This window comes from Rhinopithecus bieti, unplaced genomic scaffold (assembly GCF_001698545.2).
Source record: "Rhinopithecus bieti isolate Rb0 unplaced genomic scaffold, ASM169854v2 scaffold_6710, whole genome shotgun sequence".
Lineage (NCBI taxonomy): Eukaryota > Metazoa > Chordata > Mammalia > Primates > Cercopithecidae > Rhinopithecus > Rhinopithecus bieti.
Window position 1 is genome coordinate 304,584 of NW_016805362.1, and position 17,644 is coordinate 322,227.

Consider the following 17,644-nt stretch of genomic DNA (forward strand, 5'->3'; position numbering starts at 1 on the left):
AAAAAAAAAAAAAAAAAAAAAAAAAAAAGTGTATGCTGCAGAATTCTATTTATACAAAGTTCAAGAAAAGGAAAATGTGTCGGCAGCAAAAGGGGTCAGGATACTGTTTACTTTTGGTGGAAGAGGTAGGGACTGAGATAAGGGCTTTAGAGACTGGCCATGTCCCCCGCTCTGGTCTGGGTGCTGGTTACACAGGTGTGTTCACTTTGTGGAAATTCACTGAGCTCTTCATTTAAGGTTCACACACTTTTCTGCATTTTATGCCTTGATTTTAAAATGTTCTTTTAAAAAGTTGAAAATGTGCCTGCTTCTGCCCTTTCTCCGATTACAGGTTTTTACAGCTTTCCTGAACTTCTCAGACTACCAAGTGGAATGAAATGATGACTTTTCCTTCATGGATGAAGGCAACAGTTTTGCTTATATTTTTTATTTTTCCTACAAGGAGATGTTAAATTTAATTCTGGACAGCCTATTTGTTTTTCTAAACTAGCTATTGCCAGGAAAACAGGCTGTAGAATGTAGAGGGATGTGTGTGAGTGTGTGTGTGTGTATGCTTTAGGTGTGTGTAATTGTGATGTGTTTATAAGCATATAGGTGTGCATTTGCATGTGTTTGCAAGCCACACACATGATCGTGCGTGTGTGTTTATATTTCCTTCTTACATTGATATTCTTGGATAGCAACAAAAATAAACGAAGTCGTTTCTAAACATCTGGCTAGGCAAAGAAACTGCCCCTTCAATATTATGTCAATGTCTGAGGCACATAGCACATGTTCAAAAAGTATTTGTTGAATGAAAGAATGAAAAAAAATTAATGAACAAAAGAAAATGGGAGAGTAGAAATGGCTTGGACGTATGTCTTTAATTTTGGGTATAGTTGTTGCTGGAGAAGTCAATTATTCAACTACGTTCCCTCCTAGCCTGTCTTCCGGACACTGCTGAGACAGATGAGGAAAGGGCGTCTGACTCATTTTACTCAGTTAATGGCTCTCGACCCTCCTTTCCGGATTCTGGGCCAGCCAAGGCCATGCCCGCAGTTGCTGCTCAGCTTCTTTCCTGGTAGGGTCAAGGGCCGGGTGAGCTAATATTTGTTCAGCTTGTCCCACTACTGACATGTTAGGAAAGTGCAGATCCATGTTGTGAGTTCCCATAATGTGATGGCCTCCACATGTCCTCCTCCCCAGGAAGTAGATTGCTCTGTCATTTAAATGATTTTATCAATATTTGCAATTTTTAAAATTGGGCCAAATAGCTCCCTCTCTTCTCATTTCCAAGTCTGTTTACTGTCTTCCCCGGGGTCTGCTCCTCTGCCTGTTTACTGTCTTCCCCTGGGGTCTGCTCCTCTGCCTGTTTACTGTCTTCCCCGGGGTCTGCTCCTCTGCCTGTTTACTGTCTCCCCCGGGGTCTGCTCCTCTGTCTCACTTTGAAATGCTCCTGGCACATCCCTGTCAGCAACGACTGGAGCTTCCTTGATCATCTGCTCCCTTTGCCCCTTCGAAGTTTGTAGCTCAACTCCCCTGGTGACGCAATGCTGGCCCAGGCTATCCATGACTCCCTGCAGTCTCCCTCCACCTCCGCAGGGAGCAGAGGTGCCTCAGGGCAGCCCGAGCCCTCCAGCCACCAGCCCTGCTAGGCCAGCAGCTACAAGGCCCCCCGCACTGTCGCTGGTCAGCCCTGGGGATTGTCGGCAGGGGATGGCAAACATGGAGCCAGGGTGCCACCAAGCCTGGCTCCTGCATCCAGGATAGACACCGCTAATCTACTGCAACATTCTTCTTCTCAGAGCCTAGAGAAAAACTGAGAATCCTTCTTGGGCTAGTGCACTCAACGAGCACCACCCATCAATAGAAATGGAAATGTGTCTCCTATCTCTATGGTTTCAAGTTGCCATACACATGGCGTTCTCTGAATTTTCCATCAGCATTTAAGACCCACTTCTCTGAGAAGAATGGAGCTACAAAAAATGGACCCAGCACAGTGGCTCACGCCTGCAGTCCCAATGCTTTGGGAGGCTGAGGTGGGAGGATCACTTGAGGCCAGGAGTTCAAGACCAGCCAGGCCAACACAGTGAAACTCCACCCCTACTAAAAATACAAAAATTAGCTGGGCGCAGTGGCACATGCCTGTAGTCCCAGCTACTTGGGAGGCTGAGGCACTAGTAGAGGCAGAGGTTGCAGCGAGCTGAGATTGTGCCATTATACTCCAGCCTGGGTGACAGGGTAAGACCCTGCCTCCAAAAAGAAAAAAAAAAAAAAATGTACCCAGCACAGTGGCTCATGCCTGTAATCCCAGTGCTTTGGGAGGCCAAGGTGGGAGGACCACTTGAGACCAGGACTTTGAGACCAGCCTGCACAACAGAGCGACCCTGTTTCTACAAATAATAATTTTAAAAATTAGTCAGTTATGGTGACATGCTCTTGTAGTCCCAGCTACTCAGGAGGCTGAGGTGAGAGGATCACTTGAACCTAGGAGTCTGAGGCTGCACTGAGCTATGATCACGCCACCGTACTCCAACCTGGATGACAGAGCAAGACCCTGTCTCAAAAAAAAAAAAAGAAAAAATGTCTGATGGAGACTCATGGTCCAGCAAGGTGCCAGGCAAGTTGGGGCAAGAGAAAGGATCATAAGCCCTTTGTTGAAGCTGCTTATGGTGTCCCTGTGAGGGGCAGGACATATACATGAACTGAGGGGTTCATCAGGGGCTGGGCAGAGCAGCTCTGGTGGGAGGCCCCTGTCACGGATAGACAGAGACGAGGCAGAGCAGGCAGCGACTGGGGGAAGCAGGAGCAGTCAGAGCAGACCCCCAGGTGAAGGAGCCCAGGGCTCAGGAAATGCATTTGGGAGATGGAGGCCAATGACAAGGACACAACTGTGAGGTGCTACCACTCTGGGGCAGGAGATGAGCTGGGAAGGAGGAGAACCATCTGCAGTGCTAAAAGTGGGCCACAGGGTCCTCCGTGCTGACAGAGTGGGCCTGGACAGCGTGCAGGGGAGAGCATCCAAGCCCCACGCTTTCCCATCTTTTCTCCCAGTCTGACGCAAAGCTTACTGGAGAGAGGGGAGGGCCGAGCAGGGAAGGAGGGAGGTTGGGGAAGGGACACAGCAGGCTCTGGCTGTCTGGAGCCACCCCCCACTCTACATTGAGAGGACTCAGCCCCTGTTGAAAGATTTGTCATCAGTGCTTAGGTTGGGGCAATGACATGACTTGGAAAGAAGCAAATGGTTTCCAACAATGAAAATTGTACAGGATCAGGGGGCTTGGGGAAATGCATGGCGATGTGAACTCTGGAACAAATCAATGTCGATTCGAAAGGAAAATGGGAAAGCCGTGGTGGTGAGAAACACCCGTGTGCCTGCCACTCCGGGGAAGAGCTGTGGCGTCTCTGGCTCGGGAGTGCAAGCGAAGGCCTCGGAAACAGCAGCTTTGGCAGGGGGCCCACACCTTGATTGCCTTCTCCTCACTTGCTTCTCCCATGTTAAAAACACAGCTCTAATGAATCACCACATTCTAGCTCTTTTCCTATCTCCCAGTGCTAAGACGTTTCCAGTAGGAGAGCTGACCTGGAGCCAAACAGCAATTCCTCCTGGTGGTGCATGACTCACTGGAAAAAGTGTCTCATAGGCTATTAAAAGAGTGGGGGAGGGCGGGTAAAACATTTGGCTTCAAAGCAAATTATATGGAAACTAAACAAAGTACATGTAATTCCGACACTGAATACTGCTTTCCTCAAATAACAAGACAGAGGAAAAAAATGGGCTCTTTAGTTAACGCAGTACACAGATGTTCCAGAAATGAATTAAATGCTTCAAAACAATGCAAATGAAACTTGGCTTAAACAGGTCAATATGTGAATGCGTGTTTATCTGCTAAACTCGCACATGCAAAAGAAATGAAGCATCTTTACTTCCTTAAACTCACCTCATCACTCTTGGAAGCCCTCATTCCTGAGGATCTGGGGACCAGAACCATAAACCTAACAAGGTAATGCCACCAGTTACTTCCACAGAAAAAAAAAAAAATGAGTTTTATTCAACCTAAGAAAGCTGCTTTTTTTTTCAAACGAAGTTTTAAAGGTCAGGTTAGTGTGGTCATTTTCCTGAACCGAGGAGTACCTTTTGCATCATGCCTATTACTGGACACAACAAGTTCCCAGAAGCATCTGATTATCTCACAGTACAACACCTACGTGTTGTTTACTTTTCCACCAAAATTTGGTGGTTTGAAAGCATCCTATAATCTTAGACCCTATTTTTTTTTTTTAAACTGCCCTCTGAATGATGCTATAAAAAAATTTTATCACTGATGGTTTTCCCCCGTGATATTATGAGCAGTGTTTGTACATTTCAGTATTTGTGTATTTCATCAAGCAACACTAAGTTATATTACCTCTTAAAAAATGTCATCACGGTTTCATGAGTTGGAATTGCCTGAATCTTGTAGTTTAGTTGCAAGAAGACCCACAAAAGCATTGTTTTCAGAAGACGGAATTCACTAAAGGTAAACAACCTGGCCAAAATAAAAAGATTGAGAAGAAATTTTAGAAATAGCACAAAATCATGGTGCTTGTAAGAAACTGGTTAGAATGAGTTTGGGAATGAGGTGACACTACCTTTGAGTCGGAAGGTAGCCTCAGACACCGAGCAGGTTAACAGCTTACTCAAGGCCACTCAACTGGGAAATGGCGGAGCTAGGATTTGACTCTCAGCAGCCTGACATGGGGGCCTGTGTGCCCCTGCAATACGATGATCATTATTTAATGAGCTCTTACTATGTGTCAGGTGTTCCCAAGATGTTTTCTGTAGATTCTTTCATTTAATCCCACACAACCATTCTGCAAAGTTAGTCCTTACTTTTATAGATGTAGAAATTGAGATTAACCCTATGTTTATTTAAAATTTTAGTATTTTGTTCATCATGGCATTTTTTGCATCAATTTTTTTTATAATTTATTTTCATTTATTTTTGTAAATAGTGGTCTTTACCACTATTTTCTTTTCTTTTCTTTTTTTTAATTATACTTTAAGTTCTAGGGTACATGTGCACAATGTGCAGGTTTGTTACATATGTATACATGTGCCATGTTGGTGTGCTGTACCCATTAACTCGTCATTTACATTAGGTATATCTCCTAATGCTATCCCTCCCCGCCACCCCACAGTAGGACCCGGTGTGTGATGCTCCCCTTCCTGTGTCCAAGTGATCTCATTGTTCAATTCCCACCTATGAGTGAGAACATGCGGTATTTGGTTTTTTGTTCTTGTGATAGTTTGCTGAGAATGATGGTTTCCAGCTGCATCCATGTCCCTACAAAGGACACGAACTCATCCTTTTTTATGGCTGCATATTATTCCATGGTGTATATGTGCCACATTTTCTTAATCCAGTCTGTCACTTTTAATTCTAATATATTACAGTAAAATATGCTGCATCTTCATGACTAAGTTTTTTTGGTGCTCCCTTAAATTTTGCACCAAGGTGCCTCACTCACTTCACCTGAGTTCTGGCCATGATTGAGGGCTGAAACCTGAATAACTTATCCAAGGTCACACAATTCTGGGCTCAGACCTGGGTACAGGGCAGGTTAGAATCTTAGTTTCTCACCAAACTGGCTGTGGAACCTCCTGTGAGTTGCTTAATTGCCCTGCAGCTGCAATGTCCTCATCTGTGAAAGTGTGATCACAGCAGCTTCTCGGAGGAGAGTGGTGCGGAGCAGATGAGGTGAGTGTATGAGTTTCCTATCACTCCTATTACAAATTGTCACAAACCAAGTGGTTCAAAACAAAACGATCTTATTTTCTCCTCATTCTGGAGGTCAGAAGTACCAAACAAGGTAAGATCAAGTTATCAGCAGGGCTGTGTTTCTTCTAGAGGCTCAAGGGAGAATTGTTTCCTTGCCTTTTCCAGCACCTAGAAGCCACCCACATTCCTTTGCTTATGGCCCCTTTCTCAGTCTTCAAGTCAGCAGTTCAGCATCTTCAAATCTCTCTATGGTTCTGACTCTTTGGTTTCCCTCTTCACATTTACATGGTCCTTGTGATCACTATGGGCCCACCCAGGTCATCCAGAATAAGCCCCTCATTTTAAAGCCAGCTGACACTGTTAACAATAGCAAAGACATGGAATCAACCTACGTGCCCATCAATGGTGGACTGGATAAAGAAACTGTGATACATATACACCATAAAATACTATACAGCCATAAAAAAGAACAAAGGCATGTCCTTTGCAGCAACACGGGTAGAGCTGGAGGCCATTATCCTAAGCAAATTGACACAGGAATAGAAAACTAAATACTGCATGTTCTCACTTATCAGTGGGAGCTTAAACATCGAGTACACATGGACACCACTAAGGGAACAATAGACACAGGGCGGGCCTACTTGACGGTGGGGGGTAGGAAGGGGGCGAGGATTGAAAAACTATGTATAGGGTTGTATTGTTCTGTTCTTGAATTGCTACAGAGAAATATCTGAGACTGGGTAATTGTAAAGAAAAGAGGTTTACTTGTCTCACAGTTCCATGGGCTGTACAGGAAGCATGATGCTGGCATCTGCTTGGCTTCTGGAGAGGCCTTAGGAAACTTACAATCTTGGCAGAAGATAAAGGAGGAGGAGGATTTCACACAGCCAGAGCAAGAGCAGGAGAAGCCACACACTTTTAAATGACCAGATCTCAAGAGAACTCACTCACTATCAGGAGAACAGCACCAAGAGGATAGTGCTAAGCCATTAGTGAGAAATCCACCCCCAGGATCCAATCACCTCTCACCAGGCCCCATCTCCAACACTGGGGATTACAATTCAACATGAGATTTGGTGGGGACACACATCCAAACTATATCAAGGATATTATACTGATCACCTGGGTGACAACATTATCTGTACACCAAATCCCTGTGATATGCAATTTACTCATGTAACAACCTGCACATGTACCCCTGAACCTAGAATAAAAGTTGGAAAGAAAGAAAAGAATTAGCTGATTAGTGACCTTAGTTCCCATCTGCAGCCTTAGTTTCCTTTGCCATGCAACCTAACATATTCACAGGTTCCAGCGAGTGGGATGTGGACATCTGTGGGGCCATCATTCTACTGACTGCACACATACGAAGTGCTAAGTACAGTGCCTGGCACATCATGACATGCTCAGCGGATGGAAGCTCTTATGGATACGTGGCAAAGTCAGTTCCTAGCTGCAGAGCCCGTGCAGTACCTGCTGCAGTATGAGGCCTCTCTTCCATAAACAAGCATTGCCAAAGAATAGCTGCTACCCCGTAATGTCAGCTCTGTAAGTACGGCTGTTTCCCAGCCCCCTTCTCTAGCAGCCTCTGATGGTTATCTATGGAGCCATTTCAACATTTCCTAAACCCGTTGACATTTTCAGTCTCTGACCATGGACATAGCACCCTGGCCTTAAAATACATCACCACTTCCACACTCAACCACTGTATGTGGTTATGGTGGGTGGCACGAAAGACAAATCGTGACTCTAAAGGACAATGAAAATGTCACCCACCTCTCATGCTATTTATGAACAGAGTAAAATGGTCTCTTTCCTCTCCTTTGGTTTTCAGGCCACCTACAAATGCATAGACTTTGACTCTGGCCAGACAGGACCAAGTTTGTCACCATCTGGGCAAATCATCGTGAGGCCAGAAAGGGAGACTCTCTTCAGAGCCACTTGGTATGATGTCCCCGTGAAGAACTTTGTCAGCTGGGCTGGCAAAGTGGTGTGACTTCCAGTGTAGACTCCACACCTGAGGTCCTCAAGCCCAGAAGGTCCTTTGAGGTTTTACTAAAGAGGGGCTAGCAGCAACACTCGGGAGTCCTTGGGAGCTCCCCGAATCAGAATCCTGGTTCTATTATTTATGAAGGATAATTATTAAGGTCAATTCCTCAGTCTTTAGGTCAATATCAGACGTGAAAGTATTTGTTTCTGCAACAGACAACCACACCAAAGACATTCATACACCTTTTCTTTTACCTAAGAGCTCTGATGGCCTCAATCAAGACAGAACCCACAGGGACTTGAACCTCCCTCTACGGGCTGTACCATGTGTGTTTAATGCAGCCATTGGAATGTAAATAGTATTTGTTCTTTAGGGGAAAAAATGCTTTTGATAAGACACTGTCCTCTATTTTTTACTGAGAAAATTATATATCAACAATAAAAGCCCTCTTTTGCATGTAGACCATAGAGAAAATCATGACCATGCGAGTAAGATATGAACAAGGATGCCCACTGCTGCATCGCTTGTCACAGCAAACAAACAAACAAAACAAAACAAAAGGCCATTAGGAAGGCAGTGAAAAGAGATTGTTGTGCATTCATTCAACAGAACCCTGTACAATTAAAATTTTAAATGCTAATTAGATATGTAAATATCAACATGGAGAGAACACAGCACACAATGTCCGCGAATAAGTTGCAGAATGTTACAATCACGATGAGAACATGTATTTCAAGTTTAAATCTTTTAAAGCAATATTATTTATGTGGTAAGAGTAAAATCACATAGATTAAATCTGCACGAGTTCCTAACAGTGGTTTGTCTTTAGGAGGGGAAGGAGGCAGAAAGTGAGGAAAGGAATAGGACTGGGAGGGGAACATAGGTGACTTCTGCTTCATTGGAAATGTTTGATTTCTCAATTTCAGGCAAAATATTAATATTTGTTCATTTGGGGAGATGAATACAACCACATTTTGTATTATCATTCTAACTTTATACTTTTTTAACAGTAAAAATAACATCAATATTCTTATCGTTCTTGACCATCAATAAGGAAAAAGAAGGCCTCATGCAGAGCACATCAGTGGGCTGGTAATGACCACAGGCTTTAGGCCACTCAGACATGGGTTCAAATCCCAACTCTCATGTTGCATGAGGAGACCTTCAGCTGATCCCATCATTTCCTATCATCTCTATTCCATAGGCAGGAAACGCCAATAACAGTATCCACCTCATTAGGCTGTTGTAGGAATCAGTCTGGATAACCCACTTGAGTATTTTGCATACAACTAGTGCTTAATAATTGGTGGGTATTGTTAGTATTAACTAAAGAAGCATTGGATTCAAGAACTATTATATTTGAGATGGGTGCCCGGGGTGTCCCAAACACCCTTGGGAAACTTGTCCCATGCTAGAGGGCAAGCCGTGGGACAGATGCAACAAGGAGGACATGCGTAGCTCTTCTTAGGGAACTCCTGAGACCTCAAGACTTCTTGGGTTATAGGCGGGAAGTCAGGGAGAATTGGAAACACAGGGATGCAGTGCCCCTGGTTGCAAGGTAGTCTTTTGTCGAGATGGGAGCTAGGCAGTGCTCTGAGATCTCCATCCTCCTAAGTCCGTGAGGAGCTTGGCTTCCAGAAAAACAGAACTTGGAAGGAAAGTTTCTTAGAGTTAATAGAAACAGGGTAACCCAGTAGTGACCTCTAAAAAATTAACTGAAAACCAAATGCCAGGGAAATAAATTAAAACCAGAGGCTCAGGAGGTCAGGAAAACTGTTGCCTATTTTACCCCAGGTGGTTTACAAAATGAAAAGCAAAACCTGAAGGAAGTTGAGCTCAAGGGACTTCCGATGGAGACAGCCGAATGGCCCAGAAGCTGCAGCATCTGCTGGGAAATGGATTGTTCCAAACACCTGTGACCACAAAGAGGGGACTGGACCCACAGCTGGGGGGCCAGATAAGTCAGGCCAAGGGCCACTCCACCCCTAACCTTGGAGTCTGCATTTCCACACATCCCACTCTGGGACCACGTGACTCCTTGGGACCACTCGGTTCTCACCATGTCTTTTAAGTTGCTGGTAGCTTTGGCCTCCATGACCACCGATGAGGGGTGCAGCACACAGGGCAAGACGTGGACTTTGGAGCCAGTGGAGGCCCTGCCCTGCCCATCATTAGCCCTCTTATATCAGGGATGATAACTGTGCCCACCACATGGGGTGGTGGAGATAGAAAGGGACAGTGCACTTAGCACCCAACACACACCAAAATGTTTGCTCGAGAAAGATGCATTCTGAAATAGCTGTGGGCCACGGTGCCAAATCCACCGGCCACTCACAAACACCCTAACAAGAGAAGCCCTAGCTGGTGAAACTTCTAACAAGACCCCTCTTCCTGAACCCTGTCTCCCACCTCTCTCAAGCTTTAACACAGGCAGCCACTGGAGATCAACCTCAGAAGATGTGAGCAGAGGCTGGGAAGTGGTCAGCCTGGGCACGTGGCTGATGACAAGCCCGAAGCCACACAGGGCTCTTCTCCCATTCAGTGATAGCCCTGGACTGTCTGTGCAGACAGCTCCTGGGGAGGGGCCAGAGGAGTAGGACCCATTTTCCACATCAGTCATGTCTGCCAAGCTGGTGAGTCTAGACACTTGACACGTAATGCTCTTGACCTCTTTTCCTGCCCCGCGTACGTTTGTCAGGCTTATCCCACCACTAACCTTCTGGTTGTGGTCAGGCATTTTTTTCTCCTTTCTTGGTTAATGCTGCCAGGGTGTGACAGCTCAGCCTTTCCAAGGGAGGGACAATGTTATGAAAAGTCTAGGGGATGCCATGTTTATCTTTTCTTCAACAATTGCGCAACCTTTGCTCTGCTGGGGAGTAGGGGAGCACCTAAGCAGGGAAAAGCAGAGAACACCACGAAATGACTTTAGGAGTGAGCCAGTGCCCTGGGCTGGCATGAGACTGGGACTCCTGGAGGCTTCCTAGAGAATATGGTCTCCTTCCCTCTGTCCCAGAACTCTGGTCTACCTGCCTCACATCTCCGTAAATGTGAGGGCATTGCACACTACGTAGCCAATTCACATCAACAGTAGAATAAATCTTTCCAAATCTAATTTCTGAAATCAGAACACTTTACACACATAAACATGAGCAAACACTCATTTTCTAATATTCTACTAGGATTTTAAGCAGAATTTAGTTTTCACTTTTGAAATTTACTCAAAGGTAATAAAATTTTGGTAACTTGGAAATGGGTACCAAGATCCTTTTAAATAGAGTCCTAAAGAGATATGACAACTAAGTGGTCCTAAACAGCATTGAAGAAAGAAAAAATGCTATAAAAGGCAATATTGGGCAAATGACATTAAAGTATTACGTTGATGTAAATTTCTTGAAGTTGATAACTGCACTATAGTTATACTTTTCAAAAATTATTTTTCTTAGGAAATAAACACTGAAGCATGTGGAGTAAAGGAACTTAACAAACGCAACTTACCCCCAAATATTAATAGTTGAGAACAAACAAGTGTATATGTAGATACACATAGAGATGCAGATGATATAGCAAGCAAGGCGGAAATTGAACTCTATGGTGATTGGCAGTACCGAGTGTAACTACATATTCTATGCATTATTGTGTATATATTCTATGTATATATTCTATGCATTATTCTATGCATAGAATATATATTCTATGCATTATATATTGTATATATTCTATGCATTATTCTTGCAACTTTTAAGTTTGAAATTATTTTCAAATAAAAATGTTTAAGAGACTAATACAAAATAGAAAGTTCTTTTGACTTAGTAACTTCACTTCTAGGAATTTAATGTGGGAAAAGAATCTGAGATAAAGATAGATGTTGAAGGGTGTTCACCCATGTGCTATTTATATTGGTAAAACATTGGAAATAACCTAAAAAGCCCGGCATTGGGAAACATGTCCATGAATTTCTGTAAGGGAGAAGGAGCCTGGCAGGGGACAGGCATTTCAGGCAGGAGGATGGGCATGAACCAAGGCCTGGTATGGGGAGGTGTTCAGCAGGGAAGTTTCAGGAGGGGTGCCCGTGGCTGCACTTAAGCTGTGTGAGTTGAAGAAGCCAGGTCACCAGAGGCAAAGGCTGTTGGCTAAAGACGCAATTAGAAGGGGGTCCAGATCAGAAGCAAGACATTCGAGGTCACCTTGGTCCAAAATAAGAGACATTGGATCTCCGATCTTGGGCTGGGGCTGCTGCCGGTGGAGAGAGGCCCATAGCACTGGACTTGATTTGGAAGGAGAAATGACCTCGAGGTTGGGGTGTGGTCACAGTGGCATCCAGGACTATCAAGGCTCTAGCTTGATCCGCTAGTCAGATGGTGGAGGAACACTGAGGGCAGGGTTGGGGTGCAGGAAAGGGCAGGGGCACCAAGAGATGGGTTTTAATCTTAATTGTTGGAGAGGTCAAGCAGGTGGTCAGATACGTGGGTGTAGAGTTATTCAGCAGAGGAGTCAGCACTGGAGATGTAAACTGATTTCAGATGAGAGATTTTATTTTCTATAATGAATGTGCATTAATGTCAGGATTTTTTTCTAAAAATTACTTAGGTAATTAAGTCTTTCATTTTTCACACCCAGGCGAAAATATCTGAGACAGCAGATACTGACAGGGTCCCTATCCACAAGAAGGAGCATGAAGGGAGCCCTTTCCCCAGCCCCACACACAGCACCCTGAGTTCCAGCCCCAGCCAAGGCCCAGCTGTCCAGGAGGGCAGGAAGCTTAAGGAGTGGGTGCAGCCTCCCCCAGAGCACCTCCCTCCCCAGGCTGGCCCCTACTTTCTCCCATCCCCCCGTCAGGGGCCGCACCCTGGGAGCCAGCTCTGACCTGGGGGACTTCAGCACTTTGTGGAGCAGGTCCTGCGGGATTTTGCGGAGGTGGATCTGCGTCCCCACTAGAGGAACCAAGTTCATTTCCAGCCACTTCTCACAGGCGGTGGTAAGCTGCTCTTCCTTGTACTAAGACAAGAAAAACCAGTTGATGAAGGAAGTCCTGAGCTCTTGGCGCCCTCTACTGGCCGGCGACGACACTACACGTGTGCTCAGAAGGAGGGTCTCTGCAGACGTGCTCAAACCTTTTCTGCAAAATAGCTGGAAAGCATCATTCTCAGCAAACTATGACAAGAACAGAAAACCAAACACCGCATGTTCTCACTCATAGGTGGGAATTGAACAATGAGATCACTTGGACACAGGAAGGGGAACATCACACATCGGAGCCTGTTGCGGGGTCGGGGGAGGGGAGAGGGATAGCATTAGAAGATATACCTAATGTAAATCACGAGTTAACGGGTGCAGCACACCAACATGGCACATGTATACATGTGTAACAAACCTGCACGTTGTGTACATGTACACTAGAACTTAAAGTATAATAAAAAAGAAAAGGCTGGGCGCGGTGGCTCACACCTGTAATCCCAGCACTTTGGGGGGCCGAGGTGAGCGGATCACGAGGTCAGGAGATCGAGCCCATCCTGACTAACACAGTGAAACCCCATCTCTACTAAAAATACAAAAAATTAGCCAGGTGTTGTGGCGGGCGCCTGTAGTCCCAGCTACTCAGGAGGCTGAGGCCGGAGAATGGCGTAAACCTGGGAGGCGGAGCTTGCAGTGATCTGAGATGGTGCCACTGCACTCCAGCCTGGGCGATAGAGCGAGACTCCGTCTCAAAAGTAAAATAAAATAATAAAATAAAATAAAATAGAAAAAATACATGAATTACAGCATATACCTTTTCTAAGTGTTTTCTATGCTCGAGGCGCTGCCCTCAGTTGATTTAAATCAATCCTCATTGAAAACCTATGACATGGGATGACTGTTATCCCTATGTCACTGGTGGGGAAACTGACGCTCCCAGGTTCCTGCACTTGCCTGTGGTCACACAACTTGTAAGTGGCAGAGCCGGATGCAAACCCAGGCAGCCTGACCATAGGCCTTGCCACTGGCTCAAGTCAGTGGCTGATCATGGAGGGCCCAAGGGGTGTTCCCCGCGGGAGTTCTGAGGCTATGATGTGAACACACCCAAAAAGCAAGAATTAAAGGGCAGTGAAGGTGGAAAAGGCTTCCCAGAGCCAGGGACCTTGAGAGAGTTCTAGTACATCTCAAACAGCTTCAGGGCCTGGGGTCCTTCTGCAGCCCTAGCGTTGCTGAGAAATGCTGACCAGGCTGCATATGCCACCACAAGTGACCTTGGAATTACCACTGGGGCGAAGGGGAAGACGCGATGATAGGAGAACTGTGGCCTGCTGACTGGTATCCCCCCAGGTCACTGGTGGCCATAGAGAGCTGGAGTCAGGAGGCCTGGGGTTCAGACCCAGCTGGTTCCCCTGGGCAGGTTGCTGCCCTCCTTGGCTCTGTTTTCTCCTCTGAGAATAAGGTTGGATTCTATCATTTATTCCTAACCCTGACACACTGATTAGATCCAGGTGAGTCCAGACCTCACAACTCCAGCAAGAATGTCCTGGAAGCTCTTCTGCTGTTTCAGTGAGAAAGGCTATGCTGTTTCTTCCCCCATCTAAGATTAAAGTCTTTCTATTTTTTTGGTGTTAAAACATCCTTTTAAAAATAAAATGATGTTTTTTAAAAAAATGTGTTCATGTGGCAAAATAAAATATTTAGTGACTTCAAATCAATATTCTGGGGGGAAGTAGGCCTGGTAGGTAAAATCCCAGCATGTGGGCTGCTCCTGAAGGCCCCCTCAAGGGGCGATGTGCCCTGTCTGGGTTGTTCTCACCTTGCAGCCGGCCTCATAGACGTTATTGATGGTGCTTGGCATGAGTCTGGTTATCATCACATCCACGCACCTGGAGAGAGAGAACTGCAGTTTCTGGAGGAACCCCACACTGCTTTTGGAGAAGCGGGAAGTCCCAGAGGTTCTTATTCAACTCCAGGACAGCAGCAGACTTTTGCATGGAAGGGAGCCTCACTTTAGGGATATGGACATTTGGCCAGAGGACAAGACCAACATGGCTTGTTAGAAATAGCTCTGGGCCTGGGAGATGAGGCCAGAGATCAAATCCTTCAAGAGAAAACAAAGTAACCCTATAGCAGGGAACAAGGATTATTGCTCAAAGCTGAAGTGCCACCAGGTGCTGAGTCGAGGTTTGATTTTAGCCAACACAGCCATCTGGTCATCCCCCTGCCTGAGGATTGTCTTCCTATACAGACCCTTATGGTGCCACCAGAGGGGCCTCAAGTCCCATTCCTCTCTGCCCACAAATGGAATCAAAGAGCAGCTTTCAGATGAAGGTCTCTGTGAGCTCATGACTAGGACCCGTCGATTTGGCTCACCCACCCATGAAGGATCTATTTGCTGAGCACATACCGTGTGCTAGGCACCCAGAGAGGTCCTTGGTGTGCAAAGAACAGAACTGATGGGCCATTGAGGTGGCATGTTAAGTCAACTTTCAAACAGATAACCACATTTGACAGTCATGTTAAGGATTAAAAAGTTAAAGAACAAGGTGTGATGGGAAGGCAGAAAATGGAGACTTCAGCCTAGTGTGGTTGAATCAGAAAAGTGACCAGAAGTCAGAAGAGAGGCACTTAAAACCTGAAAGAGGAGGACAAAGAATTGGCCAGGCCAGGGATTGGAAGACCAGCATTGCAAGAAAAGGAAACGGCATGTGCAAAGGCCCTGGGGCAGGAGCAATTGTCACACTTTGAGGGAATGTTGGGGCTGGCATAGCTGCAGTGCTGTGAGTTTAACACTGCTCCACACTGTCCCTCTTTGACTACTGTAATTCATCTGGGCTCAGCTCCAGCATCACCTCCTCTTGGAAGTCTCACTAATTGCTCCTCTCCACATACTCCCTTAGCTTTGCTTTCCATGACTTCCTTCTTCTACCTGGTTCCTTGCCTGTCTCCAAGAAGGGCATGAGCTAGGGTGGATGGAGTGTGGTAGATGTGCTATGTGGCAGGTAGGGTCACAGACATTTCAGTGACTGAACTTTCACAGCTAATATTAACCTCTCTGCAGCAAAATTGCTTTGAAGCATGTTCACTCCATTGAACAGGAACAGGGCCCAGAGAGTAGCCCTGGGATCTCATACTGAAGCACAACCTTGAACTCATTATGACTCAATGTTGTTCACTCATTGAGCAGAGGCACCACAGAGTAGCCACTGGGATCTCATACTGAAGCACAACCTTGAATATTATAACTCAGTGGTTGTTCCTAAACTCAGTTGAGATACACATTGCTCATGGGCAGAGGCGTAAAGGACATCCAGTACCTCTTGCACTTATTCTAAAACGTATCCTTCCATAAGGCCAGACCAGAAGGCAGCTGGGGTCTCATTGCCCCCAACAACCACATCCCTGAAGTAGCTTTTACTGAGTTGCATTTTGGTGTGCCGCTTTTGCCAACATCAAGAAAAAAAAACATTGTAAGATTTATTGTTGCATTTACTCTACAGATATTGTTGAGGACATTGATCATTAGGTTGCTCGGGGTCATCTGCTGAAGACTTTCACCGTTTTAATACTAATAGTAGCTGTACTTCCCCAAGTGAATTGCTTTTAAACTTTTGTCTGGTTTTATCTAATATCACTGATCAAGTTTCCCTTTTTATCTGCCACTAGCAAGTTCAGAGCTAAATGTATGGCCCATCTTAGGAAAAGTGTGGGTTATTACAGTTAGTGTACAATGGTAGCCTCTCCGTCTTTTTCTTCCTCCTTAAACAAACAAACAAACAAACAATTTGGTGTTCTGTGGCTTCATTTCATGTATTCATGGGAGTCACTCAAAGCCTTTACTAGGCCGGGCGCGGTGGCTCAAGCCTGTAATCCCAGCACTTTGGGAGGCCGAGACGGGCGGATCACGAGGTCAGGAGATCGAGACCATCCTGGCTAACACGGTGAAACCCCGTCTCTACTAAAAAATACAAAAAACTAGCCGGGCGACGTGGCGGCGCCTGTAGTCCCAGCTACTCGGGAGGCTGAGACAGGAGAATGGCGTGAACCCGGGAGGCGGAGCTTGCAGTGAGCTGAGATCCGGCCACAGCACTCCAGCCTGGGTGACAGAGCGAGACTCCGTCTCAAAAAAAAAAAAAAAAAAAAAAAAAAAAAAAAAAAAGCCTTTACTAGAACAAGGTAAGAAATGATAAATGAATAAATAATCTGGTCATGGCCAAGGCACTCTACCCCCTTGTGTGCTAGGATCGGCCCTTCAGACAGGGAGACTGACTCTACCCATTAGGAGGTGTCCTGAGTACTGGCGAAACCTGTGCTGAGTAAACATGAGGTGCTGCTGTCATCTCCTGGGCATTTTGCCTTCTAAGACTGCTGAGTCCTGTCAATCCTGTATCTTGGCTGTCTCTTGAGCGCGCCCCTCCTCTCGTTCCCACTTCCCCTGCCTATTTCAGACCCTCCTGGTCTCTCGGCTGAGCCTCTGCATAGCCTCTCAACAGCCAGCCTCCCTGCCTTGCAGCCTCCCACATATCTACCACATATCTCCTCCCACATATCTCCTTCACACAGGAGGGGCTCAGCCTAAAGCACAGAGGCTCTGCCACTCTCCCCTCCCAAGCCCAGGCTCCCCGCTCTGCTGACTGAACCCAGACCTGCTCATGTGGCTACAGGATCCTGCACGACCTGGGCTCATCCAAACCTCCAGCCATTGCAACTGCACTGGGTCTCAGTGGCCAGGCTCATCCCAGTTTAATGCTGCTCTGCCCTGTCCCCTCTCTCTCCCCCATTGACTGCTGTAATTCTTGCAAGCTCAGGTCCAGCACCACCTCCTCCTGGAAGTCACCCTGATTGCTCCTCCCCACATACTGCCTTAGTTTTGATATCCATGCCTTCCTTCTTCTACCTGGTTCCTTACCTCCCTCCACCTCCCATGAAACAACAGACTGCCGGGAAGCAACCGTCCCCA

At 46.0% G+C, this 17,644-nt stretch overlaps 1 protein-coding gene across 4 annotated transcripts in view; it reads right to left on the minus strand.

Moving 5' to 3' along the window:
- Positions 1-17,644, minus strand: part of BTBD16 (BTB domain containing 16) — a 68,864-nt gene that overhangs the window by 27,123 nt on the left and 24,097 nt on the right. For all 4 annotated transcript variants that reach the window (XM_017872240.1, XM_017872241.1, XM_017872242.1 and 1 more), the window contains exons 8-10: positions 14,501-14,570; positions 12,596-12,726; positions 4,389-4,508 (exon numbers count right to left, since the gene is read on the minus strand). In XM_017872240.1, the coding sequence (XP_017727729.1) occupies positions 4,389-4,508; positions 12,596-12,726; positions 14,501-14,570 (321 nt within the window). The remainder of the gene's footprint in view (positions 1-4,388; positions 4,509-12,595; positions 12,727-14,500; positions 14,571-17,644) is intronic.